Raw genomic sequence first — 18,539 nt, 5'->3', positions numbered from 1 at the left:
GTACGTATATTACTTCGTGACGTAGTCTCTGTGCGACGGTGCGAGAAAAATAACAAAATAGACTGGTCTATTTTTTTTTTAATGTTATATCATTCACGATCAGCATGTATCCTTGCCTGTTAAAATTGATGTAGGCTTAGGTCGTTGCCATTAAGGTTTAGGGTACCTTTGGTTTTTGTGTTGGTTGCTGCAGTTCTCCAACAGCCTATTTTCTTCTCGCGAGAATAGCCTTGAAAACTCCGGCGATGTTGAGCGGGTGATTTCGCGGGAATTGCGTCTTTGGCTCTCTGACAAGGAACAAAATATAAAGAGAAAGAGAACGAGCGTAAAATATAACTTAAATCCCAATTTAAGACTGGCAACAGCTGAAGCTTGACTTTCGTCCTTCAAGGGTAAGGTTGTTAAATCTGTTTGATTACCGATACACCAACAGTCGACATGTTTTGACATGCTGTCATTTACGCCGGGCTAAAACCTGGACCTGCTAGCTTGTTAAAATCACTTCAGAAACGAGAGGACAGTTATAAAGTGTGCATGTGACGAAGAAGATGCATTTCTGCTAATCTCTCCTCTGTCGCTGCTTCAGGACAGTCATGTTTTCCGACCTCAGCGCCCAGAAGGAGGGCTCCTCTCTGCTCTGCCGCCCTGCCTCCGATGACCAGGGGCCGGTGTTTGAGAGGACGTCGCTGGCTTACAGTCCCTGCTCCGAGCGCTACAGAATTGGGGATAGAAGTTTCAGTCGGCAGTATGCTCATATTTACGCAGCACGACTCATGCAGATGAGGCCCCTGCTGTCAGAGAGAGCCCAGCAGAAGTGGGGTAAGCTCGGGACATGTTTTAAACCCACACCCCAGGAGCCTTTTCTGTTATGTTCATGCGTTTTCTCATCTGTTTGTTTTATTCTGTCTCGGCCAGGATCAGATGTGCTTATCAGGAAGTTGTGTGATCTTCAGACAGGAGAGCAGTGTTGCATTGTGGGCACCTTGTTCAAGCGTATGGACTTGCAGCCATCTATTCTGAAAGAGATCAGCGAGGAGGTTGGCACACATGATGAATTCACCAGCTGACCCCCTGAATCATAGATGAAATTAAATCAGCTCTCTGGGAAGTATCATGTACCATCTTTATATGTGTCTTTCTCTTTTAGCACAACCTGCTGCCCCAGCCTGCACGAGCCAAATACATCAGTGAAACGGATGAGCTGATTCTGGAGGATGAGCTCCAGAGGATTAAACTACAGGGCAAAATCGACAGAGACAAGTGTGTGACAGGTCAGGTTTCTTTTCAGGATGTCACATGATGATCAAATTGTCTCTGGACATGTCTCTTGTACGTCATGCCATTTTCTGTTTTCTCCCTCAGGAAGCATTGTTGCAATATATGGAGCTGAGAGGAACGATGGGAAGTTCACAGTTGAGGACTTTTGCACAGCTGATCTCCCTTTGCAGACAGCAAGACCTGCGCTCAGCTCAGACAGGTGAACCCACACACACATACACCTACGGAACTTAAATACCAGCCTTCTGTGATAAGAGATGCTAATGGCCTTGTCTGTCTTCATTCAGGTTTGTGCTTCTGGCCTCAGGACTTGGTCTTGGCAGTACTCATGCCGACAGCATGCTGGGGCTGCAGTTGCTGGTTGACATGGTAACCGGTCAGCTTGGTGACCAGGGGGAGCAGAGCGGTGCAGCGACAATTTCCAGGGTCCTACTGGCTGGAAACCTCCTGAGCCAAAGTACCCAAGACAAGGATGCATCAACGAAGGTGACTGGAACTTATTTAACCTTGACACACGTTTGATTATGTCTATAGTCTTACTGTTTCAGTAAAGAAGAGAACAGATATCGATGTACAAATATATCAAGTACTGTTTTACCCTCCTTCTGTTTTCAGGCTAAATATCTCACCAAGAAGACTCAGGCTGGTAGCGTGGAGGCCATTCGTCTGTTGGATGAGCTGCTGCTTCAGCTGGTGGTGAGTCAACATCTGCTCTGTGAGGTTGTATGTGTGTACTTACACTCAGTTGGAAGTTTATTTATGTCCACCTAGCTAAAACCTTGTAATAAAATAAACTCTCATGAAGGTTATAATGTTCAGTTTGTGTTGCAACTGTTTCAGAGAGGTGTTGATTTGTTGCTAACTTTATGGTTGTTTTGGAGGCTGCAGTTTGTCCTTATTCAGCCTCCTCTCATTCATATGAATGGGGTGGACAAAGTAATGGAAACACCTGTCCCGATAACACAACACAGTTCAACAGCACCATAAACTGCAGCTACTGAAATTACCAGCAAGCTGAATCAACACCTCTCTGAAACAGTTTCAACAAAAACTAAATATTATAACCTTTACGGAGGAGGATTTATTACTGGACTGTTGCATTAGACTACATTAGTTTTAGCCAGGGGGAACTGAGTGTATATTTTCATTTTATTTTCACAATTTTGTTCAGAATTATATAAAATGAGTTGACATCAAGATGGACAGATGACAGTTTTGGGATGTTTTGCAGACAAAAGAATTAATCAGATAGCGCCAGATAAGTTGATAAAGAAATGAGAGAAGTGCAAAGAAAGTGGTGTTTGTAGTTAAGGAAGAGCTAGTATGAGTCTGGGGGAAAAGGTAAAAACTTTACCTTAAGTTTTTAGGGCATGACAGAAAATATGACTTTACTTGTAAGTTGAGAGTACCACTGAGGTAACATTATGGTCTCTAATGTTATGTGTCACTCCCTCATGCTGTTCCAGGCCTCTGTTCCCGTGGATGTAATGCCGGGCCAATATGACCCCACCAACTACACTCTCCCGCAGCAGCCTCTCCATCGCTGCATGTTCCCCCTGTCCTCAGTGTACCCCACTCTACAGCTGGCATCCAATCCATACCAGGCTAACTTCGACGGAGTAAGGTGAGCACTACCACACACATGCACTCTGCCTTCTCGCATTTAACGTTTAATCTAAAGTTAGTGTGCAGATATGCTTAGGACCCTGTTTTTGTTTGTTTCCACTAAAGGTTCCTGGGCACATCAGGCCAGAATGTGTCTGACATTCAAAAGTACAGCAGCATGGACAGTCACCTGGAAATACTGGAGGAAACGCTGCGGCTCAGACACCTGGCCCCTACCGCACCTGATACTCTCGGTTAGTCAGACAGGTTGATGCAGGATAAAACACACATTTTCTGGCTGATATTGGTTCAAATGATTCACACTGCTTTCTCTACATTTTGTGTCAGGTTGTTACCCATTTTATCAAAAAGACCCTTTCATCTTTGAAGAGTGTCCCCATGTTTACTTCAGTGGCAACGCCCCAACCTTTGAGTCCAAGCTCATCAAAGGTTAGTGTGTGATGTCTTCATTAAGAAACTTGTTGGGTGATCGCTATGGTCTTTCTTTACACTCCAAGTGGATCAAATATTTACATTATTTCAGACATATTCCATTTGAACTGTTTCCTTCCCTTCCACTCTTGTGTCAGTGTATTACTTCTTCTGTCTTGCCAGGTGCTGATGGCCAGGAAGTCCTGTTGGTTACTGTCCCAGATTTCAACAGCACCCAAACAGCATGCCTGGTCAATTTACGCACTCTCGAATGTGAGCCAGTCAGCTTCTCTGCCTTCTCCGTTGACGAGGATGAGGAAAGTGAAATGAACATCAGTCACTGAGGGTCCATATCCACACACAGTACAACATGCTGAGACTTCTTGGACACTACTCATGTATTGACTAGAGACAAAACTCTAGACAACACTAGAGACAATCAAACCTACATGGGGCCAGCAATTACAGTCCTATTGCTGTCTGGTATCATGAAGGGCAACAAATTGCTGTTACAATGGCCTTATAAGGTTTATTATAATGTTTCCTTCTAAGGTGAGCTTTCTGAATAGGATTGTAAAACATAAACAGCACTGATATCTCAGTGTTCTGCTCAGAAATCAGTGTTCACAGAAAGTGCTTAAAAAAGAGAACACAAGCGTTTTGTATTAACAAGCCTTTATTTGAAAAATAACTCTTCTACCCCAGCTGTGTGACAGAAGACACTTTCCCTCCTCTGACTCTGTTACCAACTGTTAATAAATGCTTTACACACCTTTTTAGCGACTGTTCATACTATAAAAAAAAATATTTCTGCCATGGTTGAAGACTGTAAATAATTCAGCTCTGAAGTTAAAAAAAAATGTCATGACATTTTTTTTTTGTAATGTGCATCCAAAATAAACATTTCATAAGAAAAAAAAAGACAGACTGATGAGTCAAGAAAAACACAGTGTGAACTGTCAAACTGAAATGATACCTTTCATTAATGGGGTCAGTTTCTGTGAAGAGGCATTGATTCAAGTGTTAAGTAATAGATACACTATCTTTATACAATTAATAGAGTTAATATTCTGTACATTCCCATTGCTTATATGTCATACAAAGACAGGACTCCTCTTGATTTTTTTTAAACATTTTTTTTATCAACCTGCTCCAAGTACAACAAGGCAGTGAGAACTACAAGTAGGAGAGGATGGTTGTTTACAGAAACAGACTGTGTGTGTGTGTGTGTGTGTGTGTTTGGTTTAATAGTCATCGATCTTGTACTCATAGTTATAATCCAGGATGGAGTCTGTGAACCCGCCAGGTGTCGAGGACTGTCCCTCCATTATGAGCCACGAGTCGTACCAGGATGTGGTGGTCTCTGGTGTTGTGGGAATTGTGGTGGTGGTGGTTGTTGTTGTTGTTGTCGTTGGGGGTAATGTCGTTGTCGATCTTAGCCTCATTAATCTCTGTTGCCGAAGGCGACGGAGACGAGCTATCCTGAGCCTCCTCTGCCGCTCAGCGCTGAGTCGTGAATTCTGTGAATACCCATTGTTGCTGTCAACCACATGCCTGTTGCCATTAACAACTGAGGGATACTGTACTCTGTTGTTGCTGTAGCTGAGTCGAATTGGCTTGTTTCCATGGAGGGCCATGATCTGCAGATAAATTGAGACATTGCTTTATTAAGTACTGGAATGACATGTATTGAGGGGGTGGTCAGGTCAGGATGGCAAGGCCTTACCTGTTTAATGCGGTCCCAGTTGGACTTGGCAAGGTTGAAGGTGCAGGCGGTCGCTCCTGACTGATAACCCACCACACAGAGTTTTGTCACAGGGGAGAAGCCCTCGGCTCGAGCCGTCACACGGTACTCCCCTGGGTTCAGCATCCTCCAGTAGTCTCCTGTTGGAGCTACAATTGCAAAGAGGGGACAAACATTTCGTTTTAAGCGCAGAGGGTACTAATAACTTAAAACATATGATGAGCCTCAGGAATGGGAATAGAGTGGAGGTGTTTCTCCAGACCTGTGGTGACGTCATGGTTTATCCCCTCTACAGACACAGTGGCGTTTGCGATGGGGTTCCCCTGCTGATCCTTCACAATGCCCCTGATGCCACGATGCACCTAGACAGAGGGGGAGAATGCGGTGGCTGAGAGGGGGGGTCAACGCAGCGGGCTGAATGATAGGATGGACTGAGATTCCCATCCATAAAACCATCCCACTAGATATGAAAGGGCTTGGTTGGTAAACTGAACTGGTCAGATTGTCTTATTGTGCTGTTCACATTGGCCAAATTTAACTACACATACTGTAGGAGGTGTTACCTTTGACCAAGTGTTACTTAAAGCAGAGTAACTGAGTAATGCTGAAGGTAAATAAAAGCAATTCTTCAGCATGTTCATGTCTGTATGCTGTGAGTAAGTGTAAGTGTGTGCTACAGACCTGCTCCATGAAGATGAGCATCGCCTCTCTGTTCTTCTCCCACTCATACGCCAACTCACTCTGATGAGGGAACTTATCACAGCCCAGGAATATGGACAGCTCAAAACAGTTGGTGTGCAGGTAGCTGAAGTCATTCATACCTAGAGGGAAGTACACGCACAAACTTTAACCTCAGAGCTTGCAATGCACAAATTGTCCACCAGGGCGTGTTATAAACATATGCAGACAGTTAAACTAACCCCACAGGCCTCTACTTACTGCCTGTGATTGGCTTCCATTTGGCCCGGTTGACAATGCCCTGCCCCCCTGCTGAGTTGCCTCCGTGGCAGGAGCCGTGGTAGTTGTGCGTCATGGTCAGGTGTGTGGAGGCGTAGGAGACAGCCAGCCACCTGAAGAGGGATTCATCAGCAATCACCCGAGGCTCATCCTCAGGCTCAGCGTACTGGTAGCCGGCGCTTCTTCCTGTGTCGTCCTCCTCTTCCTCTCTGTGGCCGTAACCTTGGTTGTAACTCTGGTCGTAGCCGTGGTCGTGGTCGTAGCCGTGCTCGTAGCCGTGCTCGTAGCCATGCTCATAGCCTTGACCCCTCCTGTCTTCCTCCGGCTCCGAGTATCCCCTACTTCTCCAGTCTTCCTCTGGCTCCTCCTGGTAGCCCCTTCCCCACTCCGTCACATCAAAACCTTCTTCCTCATACCTGTAAGAAATTATTCTAGATGATCTATTTCACTTGATTGTAACCACAGCAGGAGAAAGGAGGAGGAGGAAAAGTGAGAATTTAGGAAATAAATGTGTGTAAAGCAGGGGAACAAGAATAGAACAGAGAGGGAGCTGGAGAGAGTTCAGTCGTACTGTCTCTTCTTGCGGCTGTGGGGTTTCTGGCTCTGGTCAGGCTTGTTGAGACGCAAGCTGTCATAAGGATAGGCCACAATTGTCTCCCCGCCCTGGAAGTTTGCACCCAACACAAATGGATGGCTTTTCATCCAGGAGATTATGGCCCTGGTTTCCACAGCAATCTGGAGGAAAAGAAGATTGGGATCACCCAAATAGTGGAGGGAAGCCCCATTTAAGAACAGTATACACTCATTTTTGCCATCAAATACACTTTTATAAGAAATCAAAGGTCTTGTAGAAGCGTTTCATAGTAAAAAAAAAAATGAAAGCACAGTGTATTTTGAAATATTATAGATTTTTTGCTGTTGTTGTCCTCTGAACAGTCCAGATCTGGAGGTATTATTCCTCAGCATGCTTGATTAGCGACTTCTCCTTACCGAGCTGTTGGCCTCAAAGTTCTCTGGTATGGCTACGTGATGGTTGGGGGTGAGTTTGGGCACCATGCCCTTATCTTCAGCATCCCACAGGATGCTGTTCAGGTCAGGGAAGTTCTGGAAGATGTCAAAGCCGTTCTCAGTGTAGTGTCCGGTGGTCCAGTTGCTCAGCTCTGATCCCTGCAGAAGGAGAAATTGGATAAAGGACAGGTTCAGCTAAATCACTTAAGACCACAAGTGCACTACGAATCACTGTCATTTCCTTGTTTGTTTCTCTTTTTGCCTCTTAATTAGAAACTAAAGTTGTTTCACTCACGGCTTTAAAAGCTTCTTCATGTCCATCAGGGTTGAGCGAGGGTACCAGGTGGATGCGTATTCCCTCCACCAACTGCTGGGCTCTGGGGTTTCTGTCTTTGTACTCTTTGCACAGGTACTGCATAAGAAGCAGAAGCATCTCCCTTCCCACCGCCTCGTTTCCATGGAGACCTGCCGTGAAGCGAAATTCCGGCTCACCTGCAGACAGACGGAGGAGACTAGCTGTTTGTCTGTTAACCATAATCTGCTGACTTCCACCTGGTGTTTATTAGGATTTCCTGGAATCAGGGGTGGTGCCACCGAGACCCAACACTCCTCAGGTTTAAATTTCAACCAATCAGCATTTCAGGTTTAGAAAGTCTGAGAGAAAACGGCTGGTATTACATCTGCTTGGAATGAAAACATGCTTTTAGGATTTAATTTTGCTATTGTTAGTGCATAATGAAATACAATACAATACAAGCAATTTAACAAATCAGTTCTATCTGCCTGTTTCATGGTCGTTTAAACATATTCTCACCTATTTCGTGCTCTGTCGGGTTGCCAGAGATGACCATGGCCATGATTTCCAGTCCCTTGGAGCTGCGGCCCAGGCTGTAGATGCTGGTGATGTTGGGACACTCCTCATTCACTGACTTCATAAGCTGTGAGATGATGGAAACAGGAAACTGTATCATTATATTTACACATTATTTATGAGACGGCTCATGGATTGCCCTCTAGTGGTTGAAATGCCTAACTGCGAGAGAAAGAGAGAGAGGCCCTCTGCGGGGGTTTTAATATCATTTTACATTAAAGTAGATTAAAGCAGCTGGCTCAGTGTTTAATTGTTCCTGGGAAATTGTTTTGTTTTAGACTTCTGAAAAACAGATGAGGATTTCCTGTTGAAGACGTTCAGGGGCCCGTGTGCAGGGATACTCACTGCAACCATCTCTGAGTAGCTGTGATGTTTGAACTCCAAGTAATCCACTGGAGTCACTTCATTTTGCCTGTACTGAACGTCAACTGGATCTGTGAGGCAATAAAAATGGATTATTAATTTTGTTTGTTTTAGTGTGTGTGCATGTATGCGTGTGCATGTGCGTGTGTGTGTGTGTGTGTGTGAAGCTCACCAGGCAGGGGGCAGCCTAGGACCTCCAGCCTCATGCACAGAGAGCCGTTCCAGCTCTGGGGGATGATCCGGATGTAGCGGGCCAGCACAGGCTCTGCCAACTGGTTCATCACTGGAGTGTCCTTATCACTGTTTCCGAAGAACAACTGGACGAGAGGAAAGTGAGTCAGGGAAAGAGGGAGGAGACATCATACATGGTGCCCAGGGAAGTGAGATGATTTCTGCTGAACTCACCCAGTCAGCGTATCCGTCATGGATGGTGGTCCATTCTCTGCTGTCATTGCTGAAAGCCAGGAAGTAGGAAATCACGAAGTCGCCCCTGCAACAAGACAACATGCGGGCAACATGTCTAATTTAGGAACGGAAGATGAAGTGCATTCATGTGTTTATATATATATGTGTGTGTGTGTGTCTTACTCATTCAAGGAGTCTCGTCCCTGAGTAATGACTCCGGTGAACTCTGTCTCCCTGCGAGCATCTATCTCAAACCAGTGGATTCTGTCCTCTGAGTTTGCACACCATGCTCCACCTCTCATGTCATCCTCATCGTCAGAGCCCTGGGAACCACAGAGGCCAGAGCACATAGTGCTGGGTCCTTTGACTGAGTGACACACACTGCATATCTACCTTTGTGTAAATGTATACTCTGCACACACATTACAGATGCTGTGATAGCTTGGAGTAAAAACATTTATCAGCTGATCTAATTACTTAGCTGCATAAAAGTAGACTGTAACATAAACTTCCAAAGCAGCTGCTGGAAGTGACAGACTTTGTAATAGCAGTTATTATTTTCCAACATGTGGCTGGTGTTTATTTCAAGGCCTGGCCGTATGTAAGTGATGGCTGTGGTGTATATAAGTATTCAGACCAGCGGAGTCCTTGTCTGATTGTGTACCTGCATGTTGAGGCGTGCCCTCTGAGGGGAAAAACTATACTGAGACATAGAGGAGGCTGAAAGCTGGTCTGACTCGATCCTGTGGGACTCCATCCCCAGGGGAGGGCACTCTGCCACGTACACAGACACACGACAGAGAAAATCAAACGTCAGGTTAATTGTATTAGCAAAGCTTATACAATGTTCTCCAGATTTAAAAATATGTTGACTTACTCTTTGGCTCTTTGAAGACACGTGGTCTGTTCCTGGCCCGCTCCTCCGCCTCCTTCAGCTTCTGCGCTCTCTCTGGCAGAGATCAGAAAAACAGTCTTAATGTCAAATAAATTGCACTGTCTTGGCTGAATATTTTTCTCTCTCTCGCTCTCTCTCTGCCCAGAAATGATCTAGGAACTCATCATTATTATGAAAGTGTTATTTGCCAAGAATCCTCAAGAGGACCTGAAAGCTGGAGAGCGGTAAAAGAAACAAAAACACCCCCCAGATGTTGTGAGTTTCCTCCCAAGTCTGAGTGTGCTCTGATCAAACTCAGATCATCCTGACCCAGAGAGCTTACTATTGAAGAAGAACCCCAACTATCGCTATCATTATTTATTAGTTTATAGTATGACTGCCAGAAGTCTTTCTGACAGTGGGACACAGTGTCATAAGCTCACCCACCTACTGCACTTCTCTCTTTCTCTGCACAAGCGCAAATAAAGATACACACATTAACACACGACACATGTATGTGCAGACACACATCTGCTTTTGTGCCTCGGTGCTACACATGAGGTTACAAGCCTCAGAAACATCTCTAAAGTTAGCTAAAAATGCTTTTCACTTTAAACCCAGATCTGCAGTGATCCGCGCACACAGGAAGTGCCCTATTGACACCAGTCCCGACAGTGTTATATATCATCGGCTCCAGGCTCGACTCCTCAGCCACCAGCCCAACCTCACTGCACACAGCAGACACGTGGCAAAAAAAAAAAAAAAAAGAGCTGAATGTGATGTGAATACTTAAGACTCCTACATTACAACATCCTCTCCCTTGTTGTCTCTTTTCTTTATCACTCACACTAATCCACTGCATGCGGTTCATCACCTCCCCCTCTCACCCTCTTTGCTTTCAGTCCAGCTCACAAGAGGTTTCTCTACTTTTTTTTTTTTTACTGGCCTAATCTCCATTTTGTTTTGGAAGTATGAACTTTTGTTCCTGTCATGCAAGTTAAAGCAAGTACCAAAGGCCTGCTGACATTAGTATGGTGGGAAATCACATCTGCATTCCCTTATAAACAGAAATGTGATCCAAGGGAGTGAGCGAGCACCTTTGAGCTGTTATCTGTTACTACTTTGGCACTTAGGTCACAGCCCATGTTCTTTGCTTTGGCAACTACACTATCTCATGTAGGCTGACATGAGAGTGCAGAGTGGCGTTATATAAGAACCCACATCTGAGTTTCCTTACCTTTCTCTTCCCTCTCTCTCTCCTTTTTGGCTCTCTCTCTCTCTTTCTCTATCCATTTTTCATCAGTCTCGTCTTCTTTTCTCCCTGTGGAAAATAAGAAAATCATGGACAATTTTATAGCAACATAAACACACCAGCCCCATGTACAGCAGTGTATATCCTGGTACTTCTGAGTTTTCGTAAGACATTAGGAACCATAAACAGTAAAAATCTCACAATGGAACTTTTATAAATGACCTGGCTGCTGTTTATCTCTTTTCTATACTGTTTACTTTGTTGGCCTCACTTCAGCTTAACTAGCAGAGCTGATATAAAACATTTGTATTTGTGAGTGTGTGTGAGTGTGTGTGTGTGTGTGTGTGTGTTTGTCCATACTCATTCCATATTCATCGTAGTCATCATACCACGTCCCTTCATAGGGAGAAGTGGCTGTTGGCTCCTCTGTGTAAAAAAAAAACAAAAAACGAACATGAAGTCAGACGATTCAGCCAGTCACTCAGAGGCATCGCCACATTAAAAATTAGATTTTATGAGATTACATGATTTAATCTGCAAGTTTTACAGGTTAGTACAGCCCTGGCTTATTCAACCACAACAAGCGTTCTCTGTTTCGATGCCACTGCAACACCCACCACGTAATTAAGTTGTTAAACCTTTAATTTACATTTACAAGAATCATAACACGGTTGTAATCTGAAGACAGGGCGGCTTTTTTTTTAAACTCCACAACAAAACTATGGAAAATTTTGTTGACTGTGTGGAACCAAGCAAACCCCTCCACTCCTGTTTGAAAAGTAGGGCAGGTTAGTTCACAGACACACTACAATGTTATTCCCATGTGCTGAATCACTCATGATTTCTCATCTGCTCCCGGCCTAAAGGCACGGATGGTATGGACATTTCATTGTGCATCTCAACTTTAGGTGGAGATTTCTAACACGTTAACTGGCTGATGGGAAAATTGACACACTGATTGATTGAATTTCTAACATGTCTGAGTGACAGCAGTTACCTGGTAGAGTTTCTACTATGATTTCAGGGCTGACCTCTTTACCATCAGGGAATGGAAGATTATCTGGCACCTCAACTGCAAGAGTGGAAAGAAATGAGAAGGTCAAACAAAGACATTATTTGTGTCAGAAGCAGACTGAGAAACAGGAGAATGTAATAGAAAAGGCATCGTGATGGGTCAGTGGAAATGCTGGATGAACAGAGGTACAGTACATATGCTGGAAACACAGAGTAATGAGAGCACGTCCGGTCCGGTCCAGACGAGTGTCACAGAACCGAACGACACACTGTTTCCAGGATCTGATCCTGTGGAAAAATCTGTTAAGTCACTGCTGACTTCAGGTGGTCGGAGGCTGGAAGAGATAGCAACGGTCGTAAATGTTTTCAGCATGAAGTCTGCATGGTATTAGTTATTCAGCCTTGTTTGAAAAGGGTACGACAATCTGTTGAGATTATCAGGGGGCTGTATTTGGAAGATTATGTCTTCAGTTTCAGCCACTGGATGTCAATGAATTACCCTCTGTTGCCACAGACTCACAGACTCTGTCTTTTTTTTTTCACTGTAAAAAAGACAGTCTATACTATGGATTGCAAGTTGTTCACAGGAAGAAAAAAAACAATTTGGTAAAATTTTCAGTTGTGGAAATGAACCAAGCCAGTCTCTTGCTTCAACAACAGTGAGTGATATATATCATATATATCATATATCATAATAATTTGTGATTTATCACAAACTGTTCTTCACAATGTTACAACAGTTCTGTTATCTTGTGTTCTTTAGTGTGTGGAGCCAATTTTAGAAACTACATGCTGATTGTGTTGACAAATATCCAGCTGATCATTAATCCAGATGTTCGAAGCATTGTTATTGCACTTATTGCATAACCACTACCCAGAATGCACTGTGTTCAGGTTAAAATTCTCCAGAAAGCCATCTTTCCACTAATTTAAGGTTTATGTAACTATTTCTACGTGCGACAGAGTCACATGATGTCTCTGATCAAAATTAAAAAGCCAGGATCTATTGATTCAGGTTTGGATGTGGCTGTCGGCAAAACAGTGAAAGTAAGTGACAAACTGAAGCTAACACAGAAGTGCCTAAAACTGCAGTTCCTCCAATTGCCACTTGAGGTTGGCTGCAAAAGCAAGTTCTCATAGACTGTCATGTTAAAATGCCCAAAGGCACAGTTTACAGGCTAGTACAAAAACAGTTTTAGTCTCTACAGTTAACTTCCCCCCTTCATGACAACTGTATGGGGGGTGAATTTATACATAACTCACACATTTAAATTTGATTAGTGCTTAAAGTTACTCATAATTGAGGGTGTGGCCACATTGAGTGAGAGGTGGGTGCCATCACAGTCGGCTAGCTCTCTGCTAGGCACCACCTCAGCTAATTCGAGTAACTGAATGTGACCTCTTGGTTGATTTTTTATGCAAATATCGTACTAATAATGTGGCTTGCTGTGCGGCCTCACAACGTAAGGAAGTCTGTGATGTTTTGTGAGGTGAGTGAAATTCCAGTATATATTAGCACTGCTTAGCAGGTCCGGCTTGATGTCTGAACTCACCATACCTGGCTTGTTATCTTAGCTCGTTAACTAGCTAATTAGCCAGCAAATAAATTAGCCTTGGGTTAGCCTTCCAGTGTATGCTTGCCAGTGGCATGCACCAAAGTCTCAACTCCATTATACAAACAGTATATGTTCTTAAACTGAGTTGACACATGTAGTTGGTCCTAAAGTTGAGTAAATTGTGGTTGTCTTTATCAAAATCAAATTTCAAAAACATCATTTTGGTTAAACCCTAATTCAATCTGTACTCAGATCTTTGTTCTTTGTTGTTGCAATGACCCCCAGTGATTTCCCCACAGAGATCATTACAGTTTCATCACATCCTATTCGTGTTTCATAAACTGTCACCCCACAAACATCCTGGATCAAAACAAAGCAGAGAAAAACAAAGACTTAGACATACATGTGGCGTCCCAGTAATCATTGTCATCTGTCCCAGCTTTCCCATCAACCTCAGGAGCAGGAGGCGTTGGTTCCACCTCTTCCCAGTAAGTATCATAGTTATCAGTCACAGGAGGATATGGTTCTTTCTCGTCTGGTTTCCAATAGTCGTCGTAGCCATCTGGCGCTGCGGTGGACGGCTCTTTCTCATCTGGTTTCCAGTAGTCTTCGTAGGCATCTGTTACAGGAGCGGCTGGGTCTTCCTCCTCTAGCTTCCAGTCATCATATGGAAGATCTGTGGTCTCAGTCTCAGGCTGAGGCTGAGGCCTGGATGGTGTGGGATCAACCTCCCAGTAGTCATCGTCCGGTTTCCAGTAATCATTGTCTGATGGAGAAACAGATGGAAAAACTGACTGATGGCAGGCTCAAATGTCTGGTCAAAAATATTTTGTATGGTTTTTAAGCTTATATTTATATTTACCTTTATTTTACACTATTTATGTTTTTAAATGGGGGGTGACTGAAATATTCAAAACTACAAACAGAATGACCTCCTGTACAGCACCTAACATTTCTAAGACACTGTACGGAAACTACACGTGAAAGGAAGGTCAGCTAAAGGGGAGGTTTGATGGAGGCGTACTTTGCAAGAAGCAGAGGACATGATTTACTTACATGTCATAATAAATGTAGTACTAGGAGGACTGTATTATGATTCATCTTCAGCCTTTTGTTATGTTTGTGATAAATTTCAAGCTAATTCCACTTCTATTTTTGCACATAAAATGGTCATTATTTCACAAACAAATTAAGGTTTTATTTAATTAAAGCATCTTAAAGTACTCCACCAATTTAGCACAACACGGGTACAACATTGTTGGATACACAATGCATTGTTTAAAAAAATAAACAACATCAATGCAACAGAACCAGAGATATTGTCTTATTTATTCCACAAATTCTTCTTCTAAATGAAATGTGACACCTTCATTACCCACAAGTAAGTCAGAGATTTGGATGTGTTATGCTAGTAGCAGCTACTGTACACTCAAGCTGGTAGCTTTAAGCCCACATAAGGAGTGGGTTACAGATGTCTGGTAAAAATCACTTCTTTCTAACCCCTCACCTCCATATTTCTTATTTTCAAACTTGTAGTCTTTAGTCCCAACTGACACTGACTCACATTCTTAATCAGATTTGAATCTGGAGCTCCTACTGGACCCACAACTGGCTTTATATGACTTTTATACAGCAGTAAGACCAGTAAACAAACTTTGATGTGTGACATGGGTGGAGTTCCCCTTTAAATTCTTCATGCTTTGGCTTTTTGGTGGAAAGGGTTGTACCCTGTACTACATTTTATATTGATATTAAGGGGAGACTGTTGCAGTTTTTTTCATGGGTAGGGTAATAGAATATTAACAAGGCTTGCAAATCTACAAACTGAAATGGAAGATTTTACCCCCCTCCCCAGCCCAGTCATTTTCATACAGTTCCTAAGTGTGTGTCACTCACCAACATCAGGATAGGGGTAGTCGGTGTATGGCTCAGGTTCAGTGGGTGGTTCAGTCGGGATCGCTGAGGCACCAAACAGACACAAGGTCAACAACATTCATTCAAGTCCAAGTCATTCAAGTTCAGACTTAGCTCACTGCTCCGTCATGTCCTCACCTGTGGTGGTTGGTGGTAGAGTTGTGGTTGTTGTCTGCCTGTCCTTCTTCTTTCCCTTCTTGTCAGTTTTGGGCTTTTTGGTGGCGTTGGGGTCCTTTGGCTCTTTGTTCTTCTTCTTGTCCTTCTTCTTCTTTTTTCCTTCCTCTGGTGCTCTCCTCACTCTGCCCGAAATACCTGGAAAGATGAGGAAAAACAAGAGCAGAAAGAAATTTTCCAAAGCTCATTCAGTCGACTTTTGGTTCGAATCAAATTAAGCAAATATACTAAAAGTATGTGTGTACAGAAAAAAATGATTATTTTTTCCTTAATTCCCTCTCAGACAAGTCCCTTATCATCAAGTGATAGAAACCAACAGTGTCTTTGCAGGTCACAATCTGCCAATACCAATTAGATCACAATTTATTAATCGATGAAAGCACATTCATATTGCGTACCAAAGTAAAACTCAAAGCTCATGTATTATGGTCTTTTTGTGTGTATCCTTTCTAAGCAATGCATCTGAGATTTTGCAGTTATTTCTTTCCTACAATGTCAACATGCAACACAGCCGAGGGGAAATCCAGACAGCCAGATGCATTTCAGTGGTTGCTTGAGGTCCATTAGTATTTCCTTCTGAGGCTGTCTGAAGTCCTGAGGCACTTTCATGGAAAACACTTCTCTTTCTTTCCATTAGTTGTGTTCCATGAACCACAGTTCCGTTTTAATGACAAAATCTGTCCAGATATTCAATAAACATATCACTCTCACCTCAGCAACATCTTACCACAAAAGAATAAACCCATCAGTGGGACTCATTAAAGAGCTAGTTTGGACTGATGTGTATTACATGTGAAGTTTATTCGGAAGGAAAGAAAAGAAAATAGGCTTATCACTAATGTGTATTAGTCATTGAAACCCATTCTTTCAGCTTGAATGTACACCAGAGTCAGCATTAATCATGCAGAGTTACAGCAACAGATGCAGGGAAAAGGTCAGTATCATAAAAATCTGTCTGCAAGATGCTTCTTCTTCTCTTGTCTGGAGTGTGTAAAATCCCTTTTGCCCAGTTTATTCCCTGCTGTGTAGTTGTGGACAGATGAGCACTTGGACTTTCCCATGCCTGTTGGAGCTGTCACAGAACAAATGGGTGTGTGTTTGTGTTCACGTCGTTTCACAACTCAAGACCACTTCTGAACAGCTGTGAAGTCTTGTCTGTGTAATATATCTGTATTTCTATAGTTAAAATGTGAAGTTTTTCCACTCACCTGCCTGCGCAGACTCCTCTGTGTCTCTCTTGACCTTGCTGCTGCTTCCCAGTGGGTGTGGGTCCTCTGCAAGTCCTTGTTCACTTTCTGGGTCATCCAGGGACTCGTCTCGCAGCTGATCCCCTGCCTGATTCTCCCCTTCAGGCTGCCGGAGAGAAACTATCCCCCCAGCACTCTCCCCTCCTCTGGGTATCAGCAGGCAGCACTGGGCCAGCAGAGCCACAGACACAACCACAGTCTGGCTTTTCATACCTGCTGCTCTTCCAACTGCAGAATCCTTTGGTTTGGAGTTTTTGTTTCTCTATCTCAGCCGTCCAACGCTCAACCCAGTTCCTCAATCCTCCACAAGATTTATATTTCACCCTTTCCTCGCCTGTGTCCTTTCCATGTGATCCACACTTTAACTCCAGCAGGGAAATGTCTGTGGCTCCACAAGTCCCCACAGCCACAGTGTCAATCAGACTCAGACTGAGCTCGACAGAGATGGAGTGGGAGGGGGGTAGGGATAGGCAGGGAGGGAAGGGAGGTGGGTTATAGAGAGAGACAGAGAGAGAGAGAGAGAGAGATACAGAGCAAAGCAGCAGTCCAGTCAAATGAATAGACTGGGTTCCTAATTGCCCTGCAGCTATGGTCAGCTGAAAAAATAGCAGAACGCCAGAGGATCCCCCTCACCTGGCTGACGAGTCAGAACAGGTGCAGGGCTCAGACAGAAGATGATAGGGGGGACAATAAGAGAGGCCAGGTGAGGCCTCAGACTGCAGGATTTACACCTCCTGTGTTAGGGAAAGAAGCCAGATCCTTTTCGTCTGCAGTTCCTGTTGAATTCCTCGGTGGAGAGCTCTCGTCCTGCAGACTCACCAATGAGCAGAACAGCAGGAGAGAGGAGTGACTCCTCAGACACAGAATTCCACACGAGGAGGAGGAGGAGGAGAGAGGGGCTAAAAGGGGAGGATAGGGATTTTCCTTTGTATGTGTATGTGTTAACAAAATTGAACAGTACTTATCATTAGAGAGAGGATTTCAAAGAAAATGAAAACAAGCAGGAGTAGAACATAAATTCTTTTCTCAGTCTAGGACTTGTTTTGGTTGGGAGTGAATCTTTGCTTTCCATCTCATCTCTGTGGTGCTCAGTCATTCTTTCCTCAAGGTGCTGCGTAGCTCACTTTCTCCTGTCTGGAGAAAAAGTTATGGTAGGCAAGGGGGCCATGGAGGAGCACACACTCACACACTCACAGGACGGGAGAATAGTTTGAGCATATGACAGAATTATAATCTTTTAAAATTTGGTGTTTGGAGAGCCCGTCAGGGCCTTCAAATGCTGGACGTGTTTTTTATTTTGTACTCCAGGTGAAGATTTTAGACAGAAATTACAACATTTTAAGTGAAACCTCCAAAGAATCCAACAAAATCTGATTGTGTATTATCACATGTTCAATTAATATAAAATGGAAGAAGGAAGAAGAAAATGAACCTGGAGTAAAACATCAGTCTGAGAGAAAGACGTCATGTTACCCTGCTTATGCACACACTTCACAAAATGCAATGAGATCATCTCAAGTTTTTGCCCCAGTTTTCCAAAAGACTCCATCATCACCTGCACTCTTCCATGAGAGGAGGTTTATTATCCACAAATGTCTGATGTTTAAATAAAGCCGCGTAATCAAAACACTGTACAGCCCATTGAAGTCCTATTAACTCTGCTCAGTCATCAGACCGATTCCCTATGAATGGGGTTCAAACTGAGCACGTTTTCAGACAAGACAGACACATGCACACAGGAGAAAACATCCAAGTGCGTGCAAAGACACATACCTGGTAAAATAATTCAGTTCATTCACTCAGACAGTAAAACAGAAATTTTCCATTAAAAGGAAAACAGACTGT

General features: G+C 43.6%; 2 protein-coding genes across 2 annotated transcripts; one reads left to right on the top strand and one right to left on the bottom strand.

The window, feature by feature from the left end:
* The first annotated feature begins 237 nt into the window (after positions 1 to 237).
* On the top strand, positions 238 to 4,091 carry pold2 (polymerase (DNA directed), delta 2, regulatory subunit). The gene is made up of 11 exons (XM_023393998.2): positions 238 to 392; positions 587 to 819; positions 916 to 1,037; positions 1,148 to 1,271; positions 1,363 to 1,477; positions 1,566 to 1,764; positions 1,894 to 1,974; positions 2,745 to 2,902; positions 3,010 to 3,137; positions 3,232 to 3,333; positions 3,499 to 4,091. The coding sequence occupies exons 2-11, from the start codon at positions 594 to 596 to the stop codon at positions 3,657 to 3,659; spliced, it is 1,416 nt and encodes a 471-aa protein (XP_023249766.1). The 5' UTR covers positions 238 to 392; positions 587 to 593; the 3' UTR covers positions 3,660 to 4,091.
* aebp1b (AE binding protein 1b) lies at positions 3,974 to 17,507 on the bottom strand. The gene is made up of 22 exons (XM_023393995.2): positions 16,656 to 17,507; positions 15,412 to 15,585; positions 15,256 to 15,318; positions 13,763 to 14,125; positions 11,787 to 11,861; positions 11,150 to 11,215; positions 10,775 to 10,858; positions 9,541 to 9,612; positions 9,328 to 9,437; positions 8,847 to 8,986; positions 8,664 to 8,748; positions 8,431 to 8,575; positions 8,241 to 8,329; positions 7,839 to 7,962; positions 7,320 to 7,516; positions 7,007 to 7,183; positions 6,588 to 6,751; positions 5,999 to 6,432; positions 5,741 to 5,880; positions 5,322 to 5,421; positions 5,042 to 5,208; positions 3,974 to 4,955 (listed from the first exon to the last, which is right to left on the bottom strand). Exons 1-22 carry the CDS (start codon positions 16,903 to 16,905, stop codon positions 4,560 to 4,562), a joined length of 3,615 nt encoding a protein of 1,204 aa, XP_023249763.1. The 5' UTR covers positions 16,906 to 17,507; the 3' UTR covers positions 3,974 to 4,559.
* Positions 17,508 to 18,539: the final 1,032 nt, after the last annotated feature.

Source organism: Seriola lalandi, unplaced genomic scaffold (assembly GCF_002814215.2).
Source record: "Seriola lalandi dorsalis isolate HSWRI2012SDOR001 ecotype SW California unplaced genomic scaffold, Sedor1 jcf7180002054945, whole genome shotgun sequence".
Taxonomy (NCBI): domain Eukaryota; kingdom Metazoa; phylum Chordata; class Actinopteri; order Carangiformes; family Carangidae; genus Seriola; species Seriola lalandi.
This window is presented reverse-complemented; position numbering and strand designations above follow the sequence as displayed.